The 24,220-nt window shown below is 44.8% G+C and overlaps 1 protein-coding gene across 24 annotated transcripts in view; it reads left to right on the top strand.

The window, feature by feature from the left end:
* The window catches only part of DLG2 (discs large MAGUK scaffold protein 2), an 834,734-nt gene that overhangs the window by 558,193 nt on the left and 252,321 nt on the right, over positions 1-24,220 (top strand). For all 24 annotated transcript variants that reach the window (XM_033146043.1, XM_033146049.1, XM_033146050.1 and 21 more), the window contains one exon: positions 15,222-15,275. In XM_033146043.1, the coding sequence (XP_033001934.1) occupies positions 15,222-15,275 (54 nt within the window). The remainder of the gene's footprint in view (positions 1-15,221; positions 15,276-24,220) is intronic.

Genomic DNA, 24,220 nt, shown 5'->3' with positions numbered 1-24,220 from the left:
TGGGGACTGTGCATTCTCAGTAGGGACAGAATGCTGACCAATTGCTGAAGTGGGAGAGGATGGAAAACTGGAAGAAAGGGAATGGAATCCAATAATGGTATCTTGGATTCTGAATCAAGGGTAGTCTGTGTGGGTCCTTGCAAAGCATGGTAATACATAACTGTCATGTCCATATTTGATATAAAATGCATCAAAGCAAACGTACAAAGAAAACAAAAGTGAAAAGCTCAGCCACCTCCATAATTGATATCGAAGGCATCAGAGCAAACTAATTTAATTAAATGTGATGAAACAGACACACAATGCTCACAAAGAGGCAGTTTCTCCCCTTGCAGTCATGTGGCAAAGGCCGAAATACTTTGCCTTTGTTTAGGAAAAGGAATCAGATGAGCTCTTTCCCCAGGAATACCAAAAGACCACTTTGGCTGCATCTCTCAGAACCAACAAACTGGGAGAACAAAGCATCTAGCTAGGTCGGGGGTCAGCAACCTGCGGCTCTGGAGCCGCATGCGGCTCTCTGACAGGTCTCCCGCAGCTCCGGCATGCCCCCTTTCAATGCCCTTTCAATAATAATTAAATGGTTATCTGCAGGGGGCAAGAACCGGCCCGCGTGCCAGGCGCTGCCAGCAACCCTGCGGGAAGCTTTCCAGGCAGGTTTCCTGCACTCGAAGCGAGCCGCGCTGACGGGAGAAAGGCATCGCCGACCTTTTCATCTCTCTTCTCCCACCTCTGGCGCAGCGGCGAAGTTTGTTTTGGCCCGGCGGGATGAGCCTTCCTCCCTCCTTCACGCCCTGAGGGCGGGCCCAGCTCCCTTCGCCGACTTCGCCAACGCTCGCATTTTAAACCCCCTGAAGGAACAGCACCATCTTTCTCATTTAAAATGCAACAGAGATTTGGCCCACGAGGGAAAAACCCACGAGGGGAGATTTAAAGGGCCAAAAAAACAATGAATAATCCGCATCAACATTGAACAGCTGGGCGGTCTTTCTCAGCCCTCTCGGGGTTCCCGAGGACAGACCCAAGATTGATGTCCACCTTGACCACTCTCAGAGAGAGGAAGCGACTTCTTCACACCAATAAGCGTGTGGGGAGGGCTGAGCTTTTACCACCTCAGCGTGCCGATTGGCAGGACAGATCGCTCGCCTTGGCGCATAGGCTTGGAGCCAGGGCCTTACCGCCGAGGTAGCCACTGAGGATGAAGGCGGGAGGCGGGCACGAGAGAGCGACGCTTCGTCCGGCCAATGAGCCGCTGGGGAACCTGTTCCTGTTTGAGGGGAACGTGCCAATGAGGGTGGCGTTAGGGCGGGGAGAAGAAGGAGCTGGGCTTTGCGAGTTATCGAGAGAGAGAGAGAGAGAGAGAGAGAAAGAGTCGGGATAATAAAGGCGGCGGGAGGTGGCGGCGGCGATTGGAGCGGCCCCTGTTCTGAGCGGCCGCTGTCGGGCGGAATCCTTTTCAAAGCGGCCGTGCGGAGGGCGGAGCAGGCGGGCCAGGCGTCGCCGTGACGGGAGGGCGGTGATGGTCGCCGACAGGATGAAGTAGAGCTGCTTTGGGGCGGGGGCGGCGAAAACGTCCGGGCTGCTTCTGAAACCTCCTCTGCCAACCGGTGCTTCGCCAGCGCTCGCTGCGGGCGGTGTACATGCTGAACGACGGCCCCAAGGGTGGCTCGGGGGCCCGGAGCCCCGAGGCCGGCACGCTGCAGTGCCTGGCACGATTCCCCCCCCAAAAAAAACTGTTTTTTGCTTTTTGCCTTGCTCTCCCACCCCCCCTCTCTTTTTCTTCCTCCCCTCCTTTTTTAATCCAAGGGGAGAAATCCCATTTTTAAAACAAACAAACAAACAAACAAACAAACAAACAAACGAAAAACAAACACCCCCCACAGCTGCTGCAGCCACTCTATTTGAATTTTTATTATTACCCTTTTCTCCCTCTATCCCCCTTTTTCTTTTCTCTTCCCCTTTTGTTTTTGTTTTCAAAAAAAGGAAAAAGAAGAAAAATATTTTCCCCCTTTATTTTTATTTTTTAAACTACTACATATTTTTAATAGATATTCTCCCCACCCCACCCCACCCCCAATTTATATTTTTCCACCCCACTTTTCCATTCCCACCCACCCCTTTTTCTTTCTTTCTTAGTTCGCTTGCCAACCTATCTTAGAGGGGGAAGCCCTCTCTCCCACCCACCACACCCCCCCAAAACAACTTTGAGCTGAACCCCAAAAACGGGGGTAGATCACTGCTGAAAGTAGATCACAGTTTCTTGGGAGTTGGCCACCCCTGGTATAAGACATGTAACTAGAATAAAAATTAAAAAAAACCAAGCAAATAATTGTAATAACTACTGTAATAAAGCACTGCTATAATTATATATAATTTCCCTAAAATTTTGGTTTCATTCGCCTTTCTGTGCTGAAATGTCACATTGCCCCCCCCCCCCTAGTTTTGATCCTGGGTATGCCCCTGAGTCAATGCAAAAAAGTAAGAACTTATTCTTGTTGTTTTTACTAATTATACTTTGCATTGGCTCCTATATGTTATTTATTATTATTGCATTAAGGTAAGAAACAATATATGCAGCGTTATATTTGTTTTAAATGTCGCAATGGTTTTGCGGCTCCCAGTTTGTTTGTTTTTCCTTTGGAAACGGGTCCAAGTGGCTCTTTGTGTCTTAAAGGTTGCAGACCCCTGAGCTAGGTGTTTCTAAGACCTCACCCATACTTCTGCTTGCCCCACCATTTTCCCCTGGGAAAACCTGCCATTTACCATTGAATCAAATGTCAATTGGGTTTCCTCCAGATTGATGTTTGCTCCAATTTAGTGCTTCAGAGATGGTTTAATGGGGAAAGTAGTGGGCCAAAACACGGGGGAAGCAGAAAACCACTTGGCCCCATGCTTTCAAGGCATGGGAAGAGGAGAATGGTGGGCAAACTCTAACAGATAATATCTAAGCACTCCGAGAGACAAATGGAAGCAGAAGTAAGGCCAAAACTGTGAAGAGCATCAAATTATCTCATTCTGATCTCACTGCTTTCATCATTGGAAATTCCCACAACATGGAAATAAATTGAGTGCCCTAGTCGTTAATCTGTGTCCCATTGCGAGGGATGATTGCTACAGAAATCTGCTGGTGTAAAAAAAAAAAATGTTCCTTTTCCCTCTCCCCATCTCATCTTTTTTTCTTTTCTTTTTTTGGCAGAAAGTAGCAGCGGCCTAAACTAATTTGCAAAGTGTTAGCCCTAGATGACTCAAAATCAATTTGATGCTTTAATCTGGATAAACACAGTTCTTAATACATTCCACTACACAGGATGACAGCCACATTTTCCCCATTAAGGGACTCATGAGAAACATGGCTGAAATGAGTGTAAACCAAATTCCGGATATTGTCAATATTGAACTACTTCTGATACAGGTTCTTTCCTGCATTTGCCCCGGGGATATGAGGAGGTATAAAAGAAACCATGTAGCTGCCTCATGTTCTTTTAGCATCACTGCAAAACTTAAAAAAAAACAAATAAAACAAAACAAAAAGATTGAGCCAAGGCTATTGATTGATTACCATTACTGCTAAATCTTTAAACTTGTGTTAGGTTGCTTTTAACGACTTTTGCTTATGGGTTTATGAGCGTCTCGCAGCCTAGTTCATTGGAGCTTGCCTGTTACTAATCATGAATAAATAAATTGGGGGACAGGGGGTATTTGAAATAATTGAGTCCAAAAGCCCAAATGGTCCTTTTGCTGAAGGTTTCATACTGGATCTTAGGATTGTATTGCAGGGATCCCCTACATTGCAGGGGGTTGGACCAGATGACCCTTTGGCTCCCTTCCAAATTTAGTTTGTGATTCTACGAATCTATTATCCGTGCGTCTCTAAGTAAACCACTTTTGAAACACATGAGAATGGGAATCTCTTGTTCATAGAGGGGAAAGTAGTGTGTGTGTACAAATAGGATGCTTGTTGCATTATGGAGAAAGCAGCTGATTCCTTCAAAGGAGGACCGAAATTACATCATACAAGGAAAGGATGGAGGAAAGGGCACAGGAGTTGATTCGAGAATGACTGGCATGTGAACTGATTGGGGAACGCAATGGAGAGACTAATTGATAGCTTGCAGATGCCAGCATGTGGGATCTTGCCTTCCATTGCACCAGATGGAATTTCAGGTTGAATTTCTGTCCATTAAGTCTGTAGCATCATACGTTCCAATGTTTGAATGATAGGCACTGCTATACCAATTTTCAATGTTTATTTGCAAGGCAGTTTGCAGCACAAAACGAACCATAACTAACCCAGGTGGGACAATAATTAATATTGCCAATAGCCAGCTTTTTATTGAAGGCATCAGATGCTTCCATCCATATATTGTCACTCTCCATCTTCTCTCCTCCTCCTTCACAATGGATCATGGGTTTTGCTACCTTAAAGATACATGAAGCAGAGCGAGCGTGATTTGGTAGGGAAATGTGTTCAAGTGTGGTCTGTATGGTAACACACAAGCCTTCAGTTTTAATTAGATGGCTGCATGAAAGACTTAGCGGAGAATTCTGATGATGTTGAAAATGCTGAAGAAAGAACTAGCTGAAGAAATAAACTAATGGGAAGGGATTGGAGGAACAGAGGAAAGTGCATAATGAACAACTGAGACTAAATATTTTCAGTCCTTCTGTTTTTACCTTACTCAGTTTCAGAAACTATATCCTACATATTGGGATATATTGACTCAACGGACATCTTAGTACCCACCTCTGTTTGCGTCCAGCTGAGCAGCCACTCTAGATTATATATCTTTTAAGATTATATATCCTCTCTAGATTTTATATCCTTTTTTAAGATTGTCATTTCTCTGCTTTAGTATTGTGAAGCTTTTTCCTAGTACAATATTCTCTGAGAAAAGATAGATCTGCAAGCAGGGGAAATCTCCTAGAGAGCTCTGATTCATAGCAATGTTGACACCTTTCAATTCATATTGCTGAAACGATCGTATCTTTTCATGTTACTCTAATCTCTTAGCTTCATAAAACCCAGAGTTCTGTTTGCATCAGAGTAATAACGTTTTATGGGTACAGATGCACTACAAATATATTGTCATTTCTGTTTATACACCAAGGACCCATAACCATGAAATTGTACCATCCTGCCTTCCAACCAATTTTTTTTTTGGGGGGGGGGGGTGTTGAGGGTGGGGGAGGGAGTAGTAGGACCAGTGATTAACTTGGGTATCTTTTTTTTAAAATACCCTTCATCAACCAACTCCTGTTTGTCTTCCATCCACACCCAAACTCATATAGTGATCATCTCCGCCCACCCACTTTCAGCCAAACCAGCAGCTGTACAACAGCCTGATACATGCCCATAGCTTCACATACAAAGGTGCTACTGGAAGGAATTTTTTATTTTTTTATTTTGTTAAGACTTAAACAAGATAATATAGAGCCTTATGAGGAGCGGTGGAGGGAGTTGGGTTTGTTTAACCTGGATAAGAGGAGACTGAAAGGAGATACGATAGCCATCTTCAAATATCTCAAGGGCTATCACGTGGAAGATGGAATGAGTCTGCTTTCTCCTGCTCTGGAGGCTGGGGCCCAAACCAAGTTACAAGAAGGGAGATTCCGACTTAACATCAGTAAGAACTTTCCAATAGAGCTGTTTGACAGTGGAACGGAAGGTCATGTGGACTCTCCTTTCTTGGAGGTTTTTTAAGCAGAGGTTGGACAGTCACCTGCCATGGATGCTTTGGTTGAGATTCCTGCATTGCAGGGGGTTGGACGAGAAGACCCTCAACAACCCTGTAATTACTCCCATGTTGCAGGTGCATGTAGGAAGGATCATGCCCATGGCATGTCCTTTGTTCCTGGGATGCTTTTCCCTTGGCCAGATGTGAAGCAACAACCACCAGTTGCTTCAGATATCTTGTAAAGACTTGTCCTTTTGCCCAGGCTTCCCCTGACCCATAAGGTTAGAACATCTCTTATGTGAATGAATTCTCTGAATGCGTTTTATTTGCTTTTATATGCTCTCAGGTTTTTTATACTGCTTTATTGATTTTAGGATGCATTTTTGTTTTAATGGATATTGCCTTTATATTGAACGTAGTGCACATTGCTTTGAGATTTTTGAAATAGTAAGTAATTTAGAAATGCTTTTAAAGTGGGGGCAAAGCACATTGAGTGCATGGAAGAAGTGGAATTAAGGCAAGGTATTTCCTGATGTAAACATCTTCAGTATTTTACATCAGCTTAACATCTTGTTTTGCCCTTTGGCTTCTTACAGTTTTATTCTTATTTCCCCTTGCCTTTTAGAATGGAAATCTATTAACACAGAATTTGGCTGATCTCAGGACTAGGAACCAAATGCGGCCCTCCATTCCCCTCTTTCTGGCCCTCGGGACTCTCTCTAAGTCATGTCTCCTCCCCAGACCACACCCCTTCTGTCCAGACCAATCCCACACTGGCTCTGCTCCAGTGTTTCATGACCCAGCTAATCAGTACTATACCATTTTAAACAGTCATGGCTTCCCAACCACTCCCAAAGAATCCTGGGGACTTTATTCTGTTTAGGGTGCTGAGTGTTGCTGAGATACCTCTATGCTGTACTCATTTCAGCACCTGCATAGAACATTTGTTGTTGTTGTTGTTGTTGTTGTTGTTGTTTAGACAAGCCTACCCAGACTTGTAGAATGTGAGTGCATGTTTTAAACCATTTTAGTTTATTTTCTGAATGATTTACAGAGTTGTTTTGTTGGGGTGTGGGATTATTGATAATGTTATTGCTTTATTTTCTTTGTAAACCACTTTTTTTAAAACACAATCAAGTTGTGTATTTTTTTATGAAATAATAAATAAATAAATAATCCCACACACACACACACACACAACAAAGCTACGATTCCCAGAGTCCCCAGGGAAGAATGATTGACTGTTAAACACCTCTGGGAATTGCAGCTCTCTGAGGGGGATAAGGGCCCCCTAACAACTCTCAGCACCCTTAACAAACTACATTTCCCAGCATTCCTTTGGGGGAAGCCATGAATGTTTAAAGTGGTATGATATACTGCTCTAATTGTTTAGTGCAGAGGAGGGCTGGAATGTGTCCTGGAAGTGCAATAGGGACTCAAGCATGCCTAGATTGAGAAATGTGCGTGTGGAAACCTCTGACTTTTTCATGGCTAGCCTCCTGGGCAAAGGTTAAAGAGTTATCTCTTGACCAACCCACCACTAACCTGCAGCCCCAGAAAGTTGCCAGCAAGGGGACACACAACCTTTGGTTCCGCAACCCTGTATTGTTGTTGTTCAGTCGTTCAGTCGTGTCCGACTCTTCGTGACCCCATGGACCAGAGTACGCCAGGCACGCCTATCCTTCACTGCCTCTCGCAGTTTGGCCAAACTCATGTTAGTAGCTTCAAGAACACTGTCCAACCATCTCATCCTCTGTCGTCCCCTTCTCCTTGTGCCCTCCATCTTTTCCAACATCAGGGTCTTTTCTAGGGATTCTTCTCTTCTCATGAGGTGGTCAAAGTACTGGAGCCTCAACTTCAGGATCTGTCCTTCTAGTGAGTACTCAGGGCTGATTTCTTTGAGAATGGATAGGTTTGATCTTCTTGCAGTCCACGGGACTCTCAAGAGTCTCCTCCAGCACCATAATTCAAAAGCATCAATTCTACGGCGATCAGCCTTCTGTATTAATGTTTCGGATTTCTTTGCTTCAGCCTACCAATAGGAAAAAGAAAGAAAAACCCAGCACAGACGTATGGGAATAATAATCTTTGAAAGGCCTCTATTCTCTCTTCGAACACGAGGAAGGAAGTGTAAGAAACCTTCCTCCTCCTCCTCCTCCCACCATCTCCCTTCATTCAGATGTCTCCTGAAAAGAGGCTTTGAGTCTTTTAGCCCACGTGGAGTTCACACAGAATATCTTAGGGATAGGTGTGAAGTTGTGGATATGTCAAAACTGAACATGAGTAATTGATGCCCTGCTGTAGGGCTGGGGCTAATTACTGGCTTCCGTGCAGGATTAGCTTCTAGCAGCAAAAGGGGGGGGGGAATGCAAATAGGTAATGATATACCCTGACTTCTCACTGGAAGGGCAAATCCTGAAGTTGAGGCTCCAATACTTTGGCCACCTCATGAGAAGAGAAGACTCCCTGGAAAAGACCCTGATGTTGGGAAAGATGGAGGGCACAAGGAGAAGGAGACGACAGAGAGGATGAGATGGTTGGACAGTGTTCTCGAAGCGACTGACATGAGTTTGGCCAAACTGCAGAAGGCAGTGGAGGATAGGGGTGCCTGGCGTGCTCTGGTCCATGGGGTCACGAAGAGTCGGACACGACTGAACGACTGAACAACAACATACCCTGAGCAGAGGAGGTTGGTTGGTTGGTTGGTTGGTTGGTTAGTTGGTTGGTGACTCTCGTGCCAATGGGAGTTCCTTTTTCCCATTGCAAATTGCAAGTGGGGGGGGGGTGATCTGGATCAGGCCTTGTGGGTGCAGGGGAGTAGGAAGAGTTTAACCCTTTGCTGCAACCGTGCAACCCTTTGCATTTGTAATTTGCGTGGGGTGGGTGGGTGTCCTGTTGGAGTGAAAGGGAGTGTTCCTTCCCCCCCCCCAAAAAAACCCACTTTGCAGGCAAAAGTAGCCCATTCGGATTGCAGCTGGAGGCAAAGAATTAAAGCCCCCATATACTCCACACCAAGATCAACGCCCAGATTAGGGCGCTGCAGCTGCAACTCATGCATTTTTGTGCTGACTGAGGAAAGAATAGAAGTTTCTTCAGCCAGCGCACAATTGCAGCGAACCTGAAAACTGAGGAGGGGGCGGGGCTAAGGAGTAGCAGCTCCAAGGGCCAGATGGGAATGCTCTGAGGGATTCTCACCAGAGCTGCAGAGTTTGTACCACATCCCCATATGACCAGATCAGGGCTTGCCATGGAATAATGGAGGTGGTGAAACTGGTCACTGGTACAGAGATCTCCTGCTGCTCACACAGTGCCATGAGCTTTCTGCATAGGAGGGATGGTGTGTGCCAAAAAAAAATTTCTTTGCTTCTAATCAGGAATGTCACAATATTTATAACCATTTTCAAACACTTGGCTTTAAAATGTTGAGAAGTAAATTGCTGCGATTCCTCGGTGGCAGTGGCTGTTGTTGCAAAATGCTCAGAGCATGTTAGGGATTGGTTCTTTAACGTGATTTAAGTATTCCTCTGTTGCTGTGCATTCATCAGCTCAATTGTTCTAAATAACACATCATTTTATTGCCATAACAAATCATGAAAGGTCTGAAGAGCAAAACAAAATGCTGAACAGAGTGCAAGAACATTACGAATTGATCACTTCAATAACGGATTTATGTCAGAAGCGATAACGTTCCTGATCATTTTAGACAGCTGGGCTGAAATATTTGCTACATCAGACTGAACATCTTTTTTTTTTAAAAAAAAAGCACTTGCAAGCAAACGAAAAATCAATTTTTAATTATTTGGGTTGGAAGCAATTATTTCCTGAATACTGGAATTCTTTGTGTACACACTAACCCATTTGTAGCACACACAAAAATGTAGTTTTTCTCACTGTGGAATAGTCTGTGCTCATCCTCAGTAGGTTCCTTTCAATCTAGATTAATTCTAGATCTTGCTGTCTGCAAGGGGCGATGTGGCGACTTGATATGCATTGGAAAACCCTCTGCTTGATGAGATTATCAGTGCCTCCCCACCCCACCCCGGGGAGAGTGCTCTTGGCATACACTCACAATGTCATTGGGCAGGTGTGAATTGCCTCAACTGTTTGTGCCTGTTTTCAAATGGACACATTGTGGGACAGTGTAGGATCAACCTCCAATGAGCTTTCATTTTGGGAATGAAGCCAGTTTCTCAAGAAGCACATTTTAGGGTCAAAAATATGCAGTAGATCGAGATTGTGTGTAGACTTCGGGGGGGGGGGAGCAAGTACTTGTTTGCATGACCAGGTGGCGACAGCCCCAGCCCCCCAGAGATCAGAAGGAAGGAAGGAAGGAAGGAAGGAAGGAAGGAAGGAAGACTCTGACAACGTTATATGGAATTAAAATTAGGCCACAACTTTATTAAAATTCTGAATGACCTTAGCATAGGTCTTGGGCGTGTATTCCTCCCAGCCCCCCCCCCCAAGCCGGGGGGGAACTGGGGCTCATCAGGGTAAATGGGATATGGAGGTGCTCTGCGAGACATAAGTGCAGCAGGCAGCCCAGCCCATATCCCTGCACGCAGGGTAGTTTACTGCCGACCTTTCAGTGTATGGCCAGTGACACCCATATATATAACCCCTTTAAGAGGGGGACCCTGGAATCGCCGCCGCAGGGGGGTGAGTCACCACTTCATGCCCCATGCCCCCATATAGGGAAGAAAAGACTAAAGGACTCCATCCAAGGCCATAACCGCCAAAGTTGTGACGAATTGCTATGGGGAAGACAAAACCTGCCAATGCAGGAAAATTTCTTCCCCGTCCTTCAACAGCAACCAGTCAAAGACCGTAGCAGCGCTTGCTAAGCAGCTAGAAAAAGTTAACCTGCAAACAAGAAACATTAAACAAAGGGGGGGAAGGGGGGGTGAATCTCCAGAGCTGACTGCCTAGTTATTGTGGGCTCCACCCCCCTATTTATAAATGGGGCTGGCCCCACCTCCCAGCAAGAAACTTGATTACTGAGGCTGGGCGTGAACCTCCAAAAATTAACACTGAGAGGCAAGCCAGCTCCTGTTTGCCAGTAAGCTCCCTGGGAACCGTAGCACCGTGCACAATCCCGCAAAGGGCAGCCACAATGTAAAGTGTGAGTGCTCATTTCCATTGCATGCAGAATACAGTGTTGTGTGTGATTTCTAGAACGCAATGCCATGTTGCATGAAACCACCACGCTTCCTTGGTGGTTTGGTCCTCAGCACGGGTAACTATGGGGCAGTATGTACTTTGCCCAGCTGTGCAGGGTGTGTACGTAGCGTGCTGCTGGAATGATGCTCATTCATGTGCATGCAAAATCCTCTCTCACGTGTTTGCAGTTTTGCATGTTGCACATGAGGTGTGTGGGCTACACACATGACTCTGCCTTGTGCAGGAGATGCGATGTGCAGAACACATACGTTCTGTCAGTATGAGAAAGCTCAGGTCTGCCGAGCTGTTTATGTATTGCATTTTTATCCCACCTTTTTCTCCAGGGAACTCAAGGTAATCCTCACAACAACCCTGTGATGGAGGTTAGGTTGAGAAGCGGGGACTGGCCCAAGGTCAACCACGTGAGCTTCCTGGCCAAGTGGGGATTTGAACCCTGGTCTCTCAAGTTCCTAGTCTGACACTCTAACCCAGGCTTCTTCAACCTCGACCCTCCAGCTGTTTTTGGCCTACAACTCCCATGATCCCTAGCTAGCAGGACCAGTGGTCAGGGATGATGGGAAATGTAGTCTCAAAACATCTGGAGGGCCGAGGTTGAGGAAGTCTGCTCTAACCACTATACCATACTACCCTGTAAGTCAAATTTCAGTAGCAGAGCCATAGTTGGTTCGAGCCGTTTCTACTACATACAGCAGAGGCAAGGAACCAATGCTGTGTTTCTCTAGGTGTTGTTAGACCACAACTCCCACCATCCCTGACCAATGGCTCTGCTGGCTGGGACTGATGGGACTTGGAGTTCAACAACAGCTGTAGGGACATAGATGCCCCACCTCTCACAGGCAGTATTCTAAATATGAGCGTGTTACACAAGCCATTATTATACTCACTGATTTAATGTTAATTTCTTTTCTCCTAATATCCCAGCTATATTGCATGTTGGCTCAATTTCTGTACAGATTCACTTAATGCAAAGTGTCTCCATCCAGCAGGGATGAGCACTAAAAACTCAATAAAATAGATTATGTTTTGCAAATTGAAATTCTAGGTACATGACACATTTGTTCACAATCTGCAGTGGCTCTTGTTTGACATTTATGCCGTCCTTTGGTGGATCAGATTCAAGCTTGCTTCTCTATCATGTACCGGTATATGAATCACTGCTAATTTCAAGCTGCCACCAAGAAATGTCAGGAAAGGGACAAATCTGCTCGATAATTACAGTCTTTTTGTGTGTGTGGAACTGTTCCCTCATTCCATTATTGCTGGGTAATATGCAATTCGTTGATTTGTTCTTTAAAAATGCAAGGGGGCAGAGATAATGTAAACATGCAGAACGAAAATTTAAAAGCAGGAAAGCCACAAGTTTCCTCTTCCAAAGGGACTGAAGCAAAAATATTACCCTTGAAGGCTTTGCCTGGGCTACGATGTGATAATCCTTGATTCAGAGTTTGTGACATTCTTTCAGTAACTGGGCTTAGCTGCTGTTCGTTAGTGCCAAATTAGACATACAGTGGTACCTCGGGTTACATACGCTTCAGGTTACAAACTCCGCTAACCCAGAAATAACGCTTCAGGTTAAGAACTTTGCTTCAGGATAAGAACAGAAATTGTGCTCTGGCGGCGCAGCGGCAGCGGGAGGCCCCATTAGCTAAAGTGGTGCTTCAGGTTAAAAGCAGTTTCAGGTTAAGAACGGACCTCCGGAACGAATTAAGTACTTAACCAGAGGTACCCCTGTAATGGGGGAAACCACATTTGTTGTTCCTCTGCCTTTTCCATCCATGAAACTTAAGTGTTTTCCTTTTTTTATCCAAAGGGGCTCATGTGTGAGGAGAGCTGAACCCCACCCAGTACAGCTTAGTCCATGAGGACTAGTATGGAACTGCCCCATCAACTCCAGTCTACCCTCAGCTAGCGCCTCTCCCTGCCTGTACTTCCTCTCCCACGTAGAACTCAGCAGGCAGAAGGATAAAGACAAAACTAGAATTACTTGGACCTGCCTGTCATTGGCCTCTGGCTCCACCTAGTGTTGGGCTCCATACCTTCTATCCCAGTGGTGGCGAACCTATGGCACAGGTGCCAGAGTGGGCACGCAGAGCCCTCTCTGTTGGCATGCGCCATCACGCCAGCAGTGCCGTTGTTTGGGGTTTTCAAATTGGGCAGCCGCTTCCCCCCATGCCTCCTCGTGAGTAAAGCGCTCCCTCCCCACCGGCAGCAGCTTAGAGGCAGTTTATCTCCGCAAAGCAGCTGTATTCCTGCCTCCCCATGCCGCCCCCCCCCCGGCGATTGATGGGATTTATTATTATTATTATTATTATTATTATTATTATTATTATTATTATTTGCAGCCAGCAGGCTGTAGTTCATGTGAGATTGGTGGCTTTGTCAAGGGTTTTCGTTGATTGGTTGCTGCCTGCGATCCTTGAGACTATGTGTCGTTGCCCCTCTTCTCTTCCCTCCTCTACTGCAACCTGATGTGAAGGCTGCTATTGGGCAACAGCTGATGGGGACCAAAGATGCTCTGCCCAATGGTCAGAGGCTGTATGCTTCTGAAAATCAGTCGGTGGGAGTCACAGGAGGGAAGAGTGCTCTTCTGCTTGTAGGCTTCCCATAAGCAGCTTGTTGGCCACTGTGATGACAGGATGCTGGACTAGGTCAGCCACTGGCCTGTTCCAGCAAGCTCCTCTCATGTTCTTACAAATACTGTGCTAGATGGAGAAACAGACTGATTCCGGCATAAGGCAACCTCTGGGTTGTTCCTAAATGCGACAACCTTACCGGCATTTTGAACTGTTATTCATGGCGGCCAAAGGGGACTATCTGCTTCTCGCCGCCACCACTCTGGTATATTAACAAAAAGAACATATTCATGCTCTTCGTTTTGATGTCATCTATGATGGGTCCAGAACTGCCTGCCTGTGGTCATTCATGCCTCTGTTGTAGAAGCTGATATATCTGATGCTTGTCCAGAGGGCTAAAATGCGTTTTGTACATAGGGAGCGGGCATCGGAGGACAAAACATCCGTACTTTGCACCTATTATGAATGGTACATTGCATGCAGCTATAAATCAGGGTTCCCCCCCCTTTTTTCTTTTTAGAATGCATGTGAGAAGGGTTCATCCTCCCCCCCCCCGAGTTATTGCACAGAGCTTTTTAAAAAAATAAATAAATGAAAAGTCACTGTTTATATTTGCATCTGCCATTCAGAGCTGACATGGATGAATAGCGGTGGTCGGGTTGTTTGCTTGCATTTGCAATATTCCCTATAGTTTTTATCCCCCACCCCCACCAGTCCTCCCTCCCTTTCCCAGAAAGCAAGCCCAAAGCTATTTGTCTCCCACAATTTTTTAAAAGACTTCCTGCACTAGTTTTGTCCCAGCGGTAGGGCTCCATCTATCTTATCAGGATTCCAATCTGTCACCGCAACTGTCAGCTGTCCTATCTGCAGGGTAGTAAAACATCCCAGCTGGAAGCATTTGCTTCGTATTAAATAGGAGAGAGGGAAAAGATCTGCCTGGAGGAAAGGGGGGTCGGTCTTTAGTCAGGTTATTGGGGGTGGTGTGCAAGATGCTGGGTTAAAATAAAATAAAAAAAACCAAATGCTTATAGCACGGATGAGGACCAAGGGCAGGAGAAAATGAGAGCGAAAAGGAGGGCAGCAGAGCGGAAGATGTAAATAAATAGAACGGAAAAGGAAGGCTGCAGATAAGCGAACATTGGAAACTGGACCTAGCAGATTCTCTGGGGTTGATCTAAATGAGACAGCGTGAAATTTGGGTGATATGTAACTTCATTGGGTGAGATCCAACTAATGCAATCTGTCAGCACAAGGATTTCCGTTTGTGCATTTGAACTCCCCACTTTCTTCCCAGGTGTACCCCACACCCAACCCTCCCAAATCTGCTCTAGAGTTTTGAGGAAAACCCAGAACAGGTCTCAGGTTGGGCAAAGTGAAGAGGGAGAGGGAAAGTTATGTTGCGCAAGTGGAAGTCTTTGTGTTGATGGGGGACATTACTTGGTGCCACAATGGACATTATCACCACCACCGCCAAACTTACTGATTGCTTTTTGTTACAGCTATAACCCAAAGTGATTTACAGCGATGAATAACGCATATGTTAAAACCAGCATAGAAACGAAACAGTGAAAACTTTTGCCTGTTGTTTAATTATACAGGTATTTCGGGAACTAAAATGTTGGGGCATTTTGAACTCTGTGCATGTATGAAATGAAAAGAGTTATTGATTGGTTATGCCTTGCTCCCCCCCCCCCCCGCTGACTGTCATCCAGGCCACATTTTAAACCTTTTTGAAACATGTTTTGCCTTGAATTATTAAGCATAATAAATTTAATTTCTTCTCTTTCTTCTCACACAGGCCAGCCCTGCCCCTATCATCGTCAACACAGATACTTTAGACACTATTCCCTACGTAAGTTGAAAAGATTTAATTGCATTTTCTCATTTCGTTGTTATTGTTATTATTATTATTAATGTTAAGTTTTGTACAACAGGAAAATAGAAAAGGTAAAGGAATTGGGTGTGAGTGCGAAATGTATATATAGTATGTAGGAGTGTATGGTGAATTGTATTGTATTTTGAATTGACATTGTTTTGTAATCTCCCCCCCCAAAAATACCATATATAATTATGTTATGTTATCAAGTAAATTCAATAAAACATAAAAGCAAAAAAGATATTATTATTATTATTATTATTATTATTATTATTATTATTATTACTACAAGGATGAGATTCTCTAAATTTGTTAAGTTGCATGGCTACTTTGGCTCCTACTAGCTAATTCGTTTTGTTCTCTATGAAATAAAGATGAAGACCCTTTATTTTCTAAAAAAAAAAAACAGCAGTTCTAAGAGAAATGTTTTATGTTCAAATTGTTTCCCTTCTACAAATATAAAGTCTGTTACTGATAGGAGTGGGGGCCAGAGTTGCTTAATTTGTTTTGCGATTTTGGAATGCAGACTGGCTTGCTGTTTCTTATCCAGTGTGCTGGCTGATATTCTGGGGCTCCCTTATTCTACCACCTTCAGCAGTCATGGGGAATCCTGGGAACTGTAGCTCTGCGAGGTCAGAACGTATTAAAAAAAATTCCTGCAATCTGAAGGTTTCTCCACGACTGTTGAAATGGCCAAAGTACTGGAGCCTCAACTTCAGGATCTGCCCTTCCAGTGAGCACTCAGGGCTGATTTCTTTAAGGATGGATAAGTTTGATCTTTTTGCAGTCCATGGGATTCTCAAGTGTCTCCTCCAGCACCATAATTCAAAAGCATCAATTCTTCAGCGATCAGTCTTCTTTAGGGTCCAGCTCTCACTTCCATACATTACTACTGGGAAAACCATAGCCTTAACTATACGGACCTTTGTCGGCAAGGTGATGTCTCTGCTTTTTAAGATGCTGTCACCATCTGCAGTGATCATGGAGCCCAAGAAAGTAAAATGACCAATTAGAAGTGCCAAATACCAAACGCACGAAAGCATCTGTTGAAACACTGTGTGTTTTGCTTAGTGTTATATCTTACCCTGGACGCGGGTGGCGCTGTGGTCTAAACCACTGATCCTCTTGGGCTTGCCGATCAAAAGGTCGGCGGTTCGAATCCCCGTGACGGGGTGAGCTCCCGTTGCTCGGTCCCAGCTCCTGCCAACCTAGCAGTTCAAAAGCACGCCAAAAAATGCAAGTAGATTAATAAGTACCGCTCCAGCGGGAAGGTAAACGGTGTTTCCATGCGCTGCTCTGGTGTTGGTGTTCCTTTGCGCCAGAAGCGGCTTAGTCATGCTGGCCACATGACCCGGAAAAACTGTCTGCGGAACGGACAAACGTCAGCTCCCTCGGCCTGTAAAGCGAGATAAGCGTCGCAACCCCAGAGTTGTATGTGACTGGACTTAACTGTCAGGGGTTCCTTTACTTTTTACCTATATCTTATCCTAGAACAGCGGCTCCCTGGGGTGGGATTGCCCGGGGCACGTGCTAAGAGGCAGAGGGGTGGCAGGGGGAGTTGGAGGTGTAAGCAACTAGACCTTGAGAAGTTGGTATCTCTGGATCACGTTCCTAAGTTTTGTTGAATTAGTTAAACTAAATACTTTTAATTGGATTTTGACTAAAGGTGCAATTAACGGAGACTGCTTTGAATCTTATTGTGTTATTCCCTTCCTTGATAGGTCGTGCAAACCCACTATTCTTAATGTTGCTCTTTATAGGGTTAGGTAGAGGCACTGGAGATGACTTTATGGAGCCAAGGGACTGGTGGCCAGAAAAGTTTGAGAACCACTTGTCCTAGAACAAATAATAAATGCAAATTAAAAATGTGCACACGAAGTGAGTGGCAAGTTGTGCCCAACGGACCTGGTGGGGATGCCAGGGGCCAACGGGGATATCAATGGCAGACGTGATGTCTCAGATTTCAGTGCACTGCACCTGGTGCAGTCGAATTGATCAGTCTCCCCTAAATCCGCCTTTGGGGATGTGGCAAATGAGGTCACAGGGCATGGCCAAATTGTTCTGGTTGTCTCCCCATCCTCTTCCCTTGCAAAGTTACTATACTGCTAGCCTAGAAGTCTGTCTTCAATGAGCCTTTTGCAAGTGCAAATTGAATGTTTCAAACCTGTTTTAGAGGGATACCTTGCTTCCATAAGGTAAACACAAGCATTTACACAACCGCCCCTTAGTTTCCCATCTCCCAGAAGTTTTCACACTCCATGTGGAAGGGGGGGGAGCAGGAAGCAACACCCACCCACACACCCCCCCACAAAAATACACACACACACACAGCTGTCAACTTTTCCCTTATTCCGAATAGGATTCCTCACAAGAAAAGGGAAAAGTTGACAGCTGTGTGTGTGTGTGTGTGTGTGTGTGTGTGATAGTGAGATCAGGTCTCAGCACAGTCCTATTCTACACACGACAAGGCCAATATAAATAAATTGCAATAAAGCAGAGAAATTCAAGGCCTTGGAGGGCATGGATGCAGAAGGGAAATTAACTACAGCACATCTCTTGGAAAAAATGGCACGTATCAATCACTGCCCTGTGATGGATAAAAATGAGATGTCTGCTTTGACTAGTGCATTAGCTGCAACTGCCTTAAGCAGAAAGAGATGAAATGTTGGTCAAAAACAAGCAGTGCACTCAGATCGGCTTGAGCTCTGAGCTGAAGCCAAGGAGGGCTCGGAGAAAAGCCCACTAGCTGATAAAAGCCCAGCACTGAAAGCTTTCTCCTGCTATGTTGAGTGGATACTAAATCAGGTTTGTAAACATCTTGATAAATTATCGCTGGTAAATTTGAAAGGACTGGTGCCATTGAGTATATATTTGGCTGGAGAAAAGGGGATTAGAGTGGCTTATTCTGACGGTTAAAAATAGGAGGAAGAGAGGAGACTATTGTTCTCCAGCCCACTGAGACTGGATTCAAACAGAGGGAGCATCTGGCTGTAGGAGTGAAGCCATGTAGGAACTCTTCATGCTGAAGCCTTTTCAGGTCAACCTAGGAGGATTGACTTCTGAAGGAAGTCAGTCCAGCCTTAGGGTTTCAGCTTGGTCTGGGATGGGCAAATCAGTCAGTTTTGGCTTCCTTCACCTGCTCATTTTTCAAATTTTAAGCTCAGTTCATCACATTTCCAGATCATAGAATCATAGAGTTGGAAGGGACCACAAGGATCATCTAGTCAAGCTCCCTCTATGCAGATTTCCGCCCCCCCCCCCAAATGTGGGGCTTGAACCCATGACTCTGAGATGCTTGGCTTACTTTTTATTTTATTTTTAAAGCCTCTTCAGAATGTGCATTTCTCTTAACATACACATTTTTGCATGTAATTTCCCCCAAATACACATTTATTTATTTTTTGCAAACAGTTTGTTCCAACATAATGCCTTTGGGGTGTTATTTTCACCAGTGTATGTACGTTGTTGTTGTTCAGTCGTTCAGTCGTGTCCGACTCTTCGTGACCCCATGGACCAGAGCACGCCAGGCACGCCTATCCTTCACTGCCTCTCGCAGTTTTGCCAAACTCATGTTAGTAGCTTCGAGAACACTGTCCAACCATCTCGTCCTCTGTCGTCCCCTTCTCCTTGTGCCCTCCATCTTTCCCAACATCAGGGTCTTTTCTAGGGAGTCTTCTCTTCTCATGAGGTGGCCAAAGTACTGGAGCCTCAACTTCAGGATCTGTCCTTCTAGTGAGCACTCAGGGCTGATTTCTTTAAGAATGGATAGGTTTGATCTTCTTGCAGTCCATGGGATTCTCAAGAGTCTCCTCCAGCACTATAATTCAAAAGCATCAATTCTTCAGCGATCAGCCTTCTTTATGGTCCAGCTCTCACTTCCGTACATTACTACTGGGAAAACCATAGCTTTAACTATACGGACCTTTGTCGGCAGGGTGATGTCTCTGCTTTTTAAGATGCTGTCTAGGTTTGTCATTGCTTTTCTCCCAAGAAGCAGGCGTCTTTTAATTTTGTGACTGCTGTCACCATCTGCAGTGATCATGGAACCCAAGAAAGTGAAATCTCTCACTGCCTCCATTTCTTCCCCTTCTATTTGCCAGGAGGTGATGACCAGTGGTCATGATCTTAGTTTTTTGCACTCTCCTCTTTCACCCTCATTAAAAGGTTCTTTAATTCCTCCTCACTTTCTGCCATCAAGGTTGTATCATCAGCATATCTGAGGTTGTTGATATTTCTTCTGGCAATCTTAATTCTGGTTTGGGATTCATCCAGCCCAGCCTTTCGCATGATGAATTCTGCATATAAGTTAAATAAGCAGGGAGACAGTATGTACAGTCATGCAGATTTCCCCCATTATATTGTATATAATTTGAATGCTACTTAATATACAGAACCCATGAGTATTTTACATGAAAATATTTTAAATATATACAAAAATATAAAATACAAAAACATATCGGTCCAAGGGATGTTAATCAAAATTGCAGATGACAGAAAGTTAGAAGGGACAGTAAAATGGAAGACAGAATCAAGATTCAAACACACATGTATGTAAACACAGAGAGTTTTCATTTCATTAGGCTTTTAGAAACAAAATTCACAAACTGGTGAGGAGAACTGAACTTGAAAAGTGGAAAAATATGAAATGGAGAGGGACTGAAATTGACAGATTCACCAATCCCTACCTATGACCTAAAATGTACTTTCTCCCTGCTAACCTATCAATTTCTGGCAGTAAGGAAAGGGCCCATATTGTTTGGGGAGCTGCTTTTACAGCATATATAGCTTACTGGCTAATCCATCCCAACAGCTCTGCTATTCATGATGTGTGGGGAGATAAGAAAGTTTTGCCTCAGGCAGATTTTAAAGAAACGTTCAGATCCATCCCTCATTATTCAGTTGCATTATTCATATGAATTAATGATCATTTCAATTAAGATGCAATGGTTTGATAAAATTCTTTTAATGCCTTCTTGTGATGAAAGCTTCCAGTTTATACTTAGATGAAATTCTCTTTTTGTTCCTGCATTGGCATGGTGTTTATACCTGCCTCAAGCATCTGTAATTATGGATGCTAAAAACACACACACGAAACTTCCTGTCAAAATTTAGCTTCTTAATTAAGATTATAGGGGAAAGTGCCATCCTTGAGATTCTGCAAGGAGCCAGTCTCTGGCAAAATGGCAAAATTAGGGGTTATGGGTGGGGAGGAGGTACCTTGAAGTCCTGTCATATATTCTGTTGAGGAAGGGTAATGTTGCCACCTTCATGCTGCTTTCCAGCTTGTGGGGAGATGTTGAAAAATCTTACACTGATTATCATAAAGCAGATTTCTGAACATTTGGGATTTAAGTGAGTCTGAAACACTTGGTTCTGGAGGAGACTCTTGAGAATCCCATGGACTGCAAGAAGATCAAAACTACCCATTCTGAAGGAAATCAGCCCTGAGTGCTCACTGGAAGGACAGATCCTGAAGCTGAGGCTCCAATACTTTGGCCTACTCGTGAGAAGAGAAGACTCCCTAGAAAAGACCCTGATGTTGGGAAAGATGGCGGGCACAAGGAGAAGGGGACAACAGAGGATGAGATGGTTGGACAGTGTTCTCGAAGCTACCAACATGAGTTTGACTAAAGTGCGGGAGGCAGTGGAAGACAGGAGTGCATGGTGTGCTCTGGTCCATGGGGTCACGAAGAGTCGGACACGACTAAATGACTAAACAACAACAACAAACACTTGCATGCAGAACTAGATTGGTCTGATCCAGCAGGCTGGACCACAAGACTTTGGCCGTGCCCAAATGCTGGGCTTCTCTTTCCAGGAGTGGAGGAGCTGGGCTTCTCTTTTCCAAGCTGGTAGTTTCCCAACCTTGGATGCAAGCCCCCTTCAACTTGGTGACTTCCAGATATTGTTGGACTGCAGTTCCCATCAACCCCAGCAATGTAGTCTAACAATATCTGGACAGCACAAGATTGAGGAAAGGCTGCCCTAAGCCACCTTGAAAGCTCCAGCCCATGTGATTGTGCCTGGAAATGGAGGTGTTGGGGGATCAGGGAGAGCTTGAACTAGAACCCCTAGCATTGGGCTCCTGTATCAGCAATGCTCTGTTTATGCAGGAAGTCTTGAAGGCAGTGTTTTGAACCTAATGGATGCCATGGGGCTGCAGTACAACCTTTCTAAACATTCTGCCATCTGACTCCAAGGACCAATCTTGACCCACCAGACCTCATACAGCCTTAACTTGCTCCTCAGAATACCAATACCAGAGATCTGAGTTTCAGTCCCCATTGGCTGATAGCTGCCTTGGACTTTGCCTGATTTGGGCAATGCATTTGCCTCTAGCTCCTCTGATCCTTCTGGGCAGCAATTTAACTTTGATCCTCCACAGCCTAGAACCTTGCTGTACGGAGCTTGGCTCTTTCTGAGTCTGTCAGGAGCAGTTGTAGCAGTGGCAACCTACTAAGTGACAAGGGACGGGGGATTGGTTTGGCCTACTGTCACACTTTTAACAGCCATTTGATCTGCAGAAACCAAGATGCATTTGTGGCATAGTAATGAGCATTATGGGACATGGGTGACGCTGTGGTCTAAACCACAGAGCCTAGGGTTTGCCAATCAGAAGGTCGGCAGTTCAAATCCCCGTGACGGGGTGAGCTCCTGTTGCTCGGTCCCAGCTCCTGCCCACCTAGCAGTTCGAAAGCATGTCAAGTTCAAGTAGATAAATAGGTACCACTCCGGCGGGAAGGTAAACGGCATTTCCGTGCACTGCTCTGGTTCGCCAGAAGCGGCTTAGTCATGCTGGCCACATGACCCGGAAGCTGTCTGTGGACAAACGCTGGCTCCCTCAGCCTGTAGAGCGAGATGAGCGCCACAACCCCAGAGTCGGCCACACTGGACCTAATGGTCATGGGTACCTTTACCTTTACTGAGCATTATGCCTGTATATCCAGCTGCTAATAAAGGCAAAGGAATATAGTAAAGGTACTGGCAAGGATACTAATAATCACATGAGTTGGGAGGGAGTGGAAAAAATGGCGTCAGGAAGCTGGAAGCATTTTACTCTCTCAACCAGAGCAGCTCTTTTAACTCCTTTTTAGAGAACATGAACCACAAGAATATGAAAATGCGAGTTTCAGTAAATGTTGATCAGGGACTCCTTATGCTTGTGGCAGAAGTCTTGATCTAATAGAGGCCTTCACTAACAGAAAAGGGGAACATGTTTTCATCAGTTCTCACTATTACCCCTCCCCACAAATGTCACCCCCACAACAGGGTGGACCAGGTTTCCTTGTGCTTCGGGGGGGGGGGGGGAACAGATGAAAAATGCCTTCTCTCCTCTTCCACTGGATCAGAAAGCCCATTCGTGAATTAAGGGGCATAGCTGGATTTAGGTCCAAATATTTTATGTGCTTAAATTTGTTATGTATATATTTTTTTTAAAAAAGAAGCCATTGCCATAAAACTTTATAAACTAAAAAATGGCAACAGGAAAGGGTGATTTGACGCCTACTCCAAACCATCCCCTCCCCACTGCTTTTAATTGTCTGCACGTCCTTTTCTCTCCTTGCTCAAAACCTCAGCTTCTCTAAGAACCTTTTCAAAACCTTAACAAAAAGAAAGCTTAATGAAAAACAACAACAACCCGATGGGCCAACGGTGCATGTGTTGGTGTGTAAGTTGATTGTCTCTTCCTCCTTTTAAGCACTGTCTTTGCTATCCAACAAAGCTTCTTAGCTTTGCATCTGCTCTGAATCTTGGACATTTCAGAATAAGATGTGAGTGCAATGGTTTGAAGCCCTCAGTTTTAAAATGTGGCCACTGTCTGACATTGAGTAGTGTCTGCAAACCTTTTTTCAATATTGCACCGTCTGGCCAATTGTGAATTTGTCCTTTCATTTGAAATGGTGAAAGGACAGGGCCCCTTTCATATGATCGGCAGTTCTTTATAGCGGAGGGTTGCTGCAAATCATAAAAGGACTAGTTAATTAGCCTCGTTTCTGGGTTCACTGACTTGAGAGGAGCTTTAGCTCACTGAGAGTAAATTCTAGGAATACATTTGATGGGCAGCTTGAACGGCAGAAAATGAATTATCCTCTAGCAGTTAGCTCATAGTCAACGGCTGCAATAGCCTGCATCATCTTCATGTTGTTGTTGTTGCTCGTGTGAGTATTGGAATTTATTTTGCACAGGATTCCATCATCTGCCAATGCTAAATGTATCCACCCTGCCTCCTATATTGTATTTTGCTCAGGAAACACAGGAGTTTCTTCCCAGTGTCTCAGTCCAGCTAGCCAAAGACCACGTGGTGTGCTTATTTCCAGTGATATTTTTCTAGAAAAAGAGGTGCTGGAGCTCACAATGAATGCCTCCCTCGTTCTCTTAGAATGGCAATAGTGCCTACCTAAGAGCTGCTGAGTTGCGGCTGAAAAAAAAGCGATTGTTACACCATTTGCTTGACTTGCCTCTGGCTAAGTGATGCAGATACCAGATTGGCCAGAGAACAGAAAATTCACCATTATGCCTCCATAAACTTTTGTAAATCCGCATGTGTAGGGACAGGAAATAACGTGGCTTTGAGATTGATTAGGGGCATATTATTTAAAAAAAAAATGCTTGACATTCTCTTTTGGGGGGCTATGGCCTGGTGAAAGAGCCCCCATTGGACTGATCCATTCACCCCCAGTTAAAATATGCATACATCAGATGACCTATGTAGATTTTTGCTGTCTGCATTGGCCAAACCTGGATTGCAGTTTAGATTCTCCTCTCTCTCTGGCCGTATTTTGCATTATAGAGGGATTCATTGACCATAGTGCATCGAGCTAATGAAAAACACCTGGCACCCGGCTCGAATTGTAATCTGCACTCCATCAAACAAGGCACGTCTGTCGTCTCACAACCAGCTAGGAGAAACGAATCTCTCT

This window comes from Lacerta agilis, chromosome 4 (assembly GCF_009819535.1).
Source record: "Lacerta agilis isolate rLacAgi1 chromosome 4, rLacAgi1.pri, whole genome shotgun sequence".
Taxonomy (NCBI): Eukaryota; Metazoa; Chordata; class Lepidosauria; order Squamata; family Lacertidae; genus Lacerta; species Lacerta agilis.
This window is presented reverse-complemented; position numbering and strand designations above follow the sequence as displayed.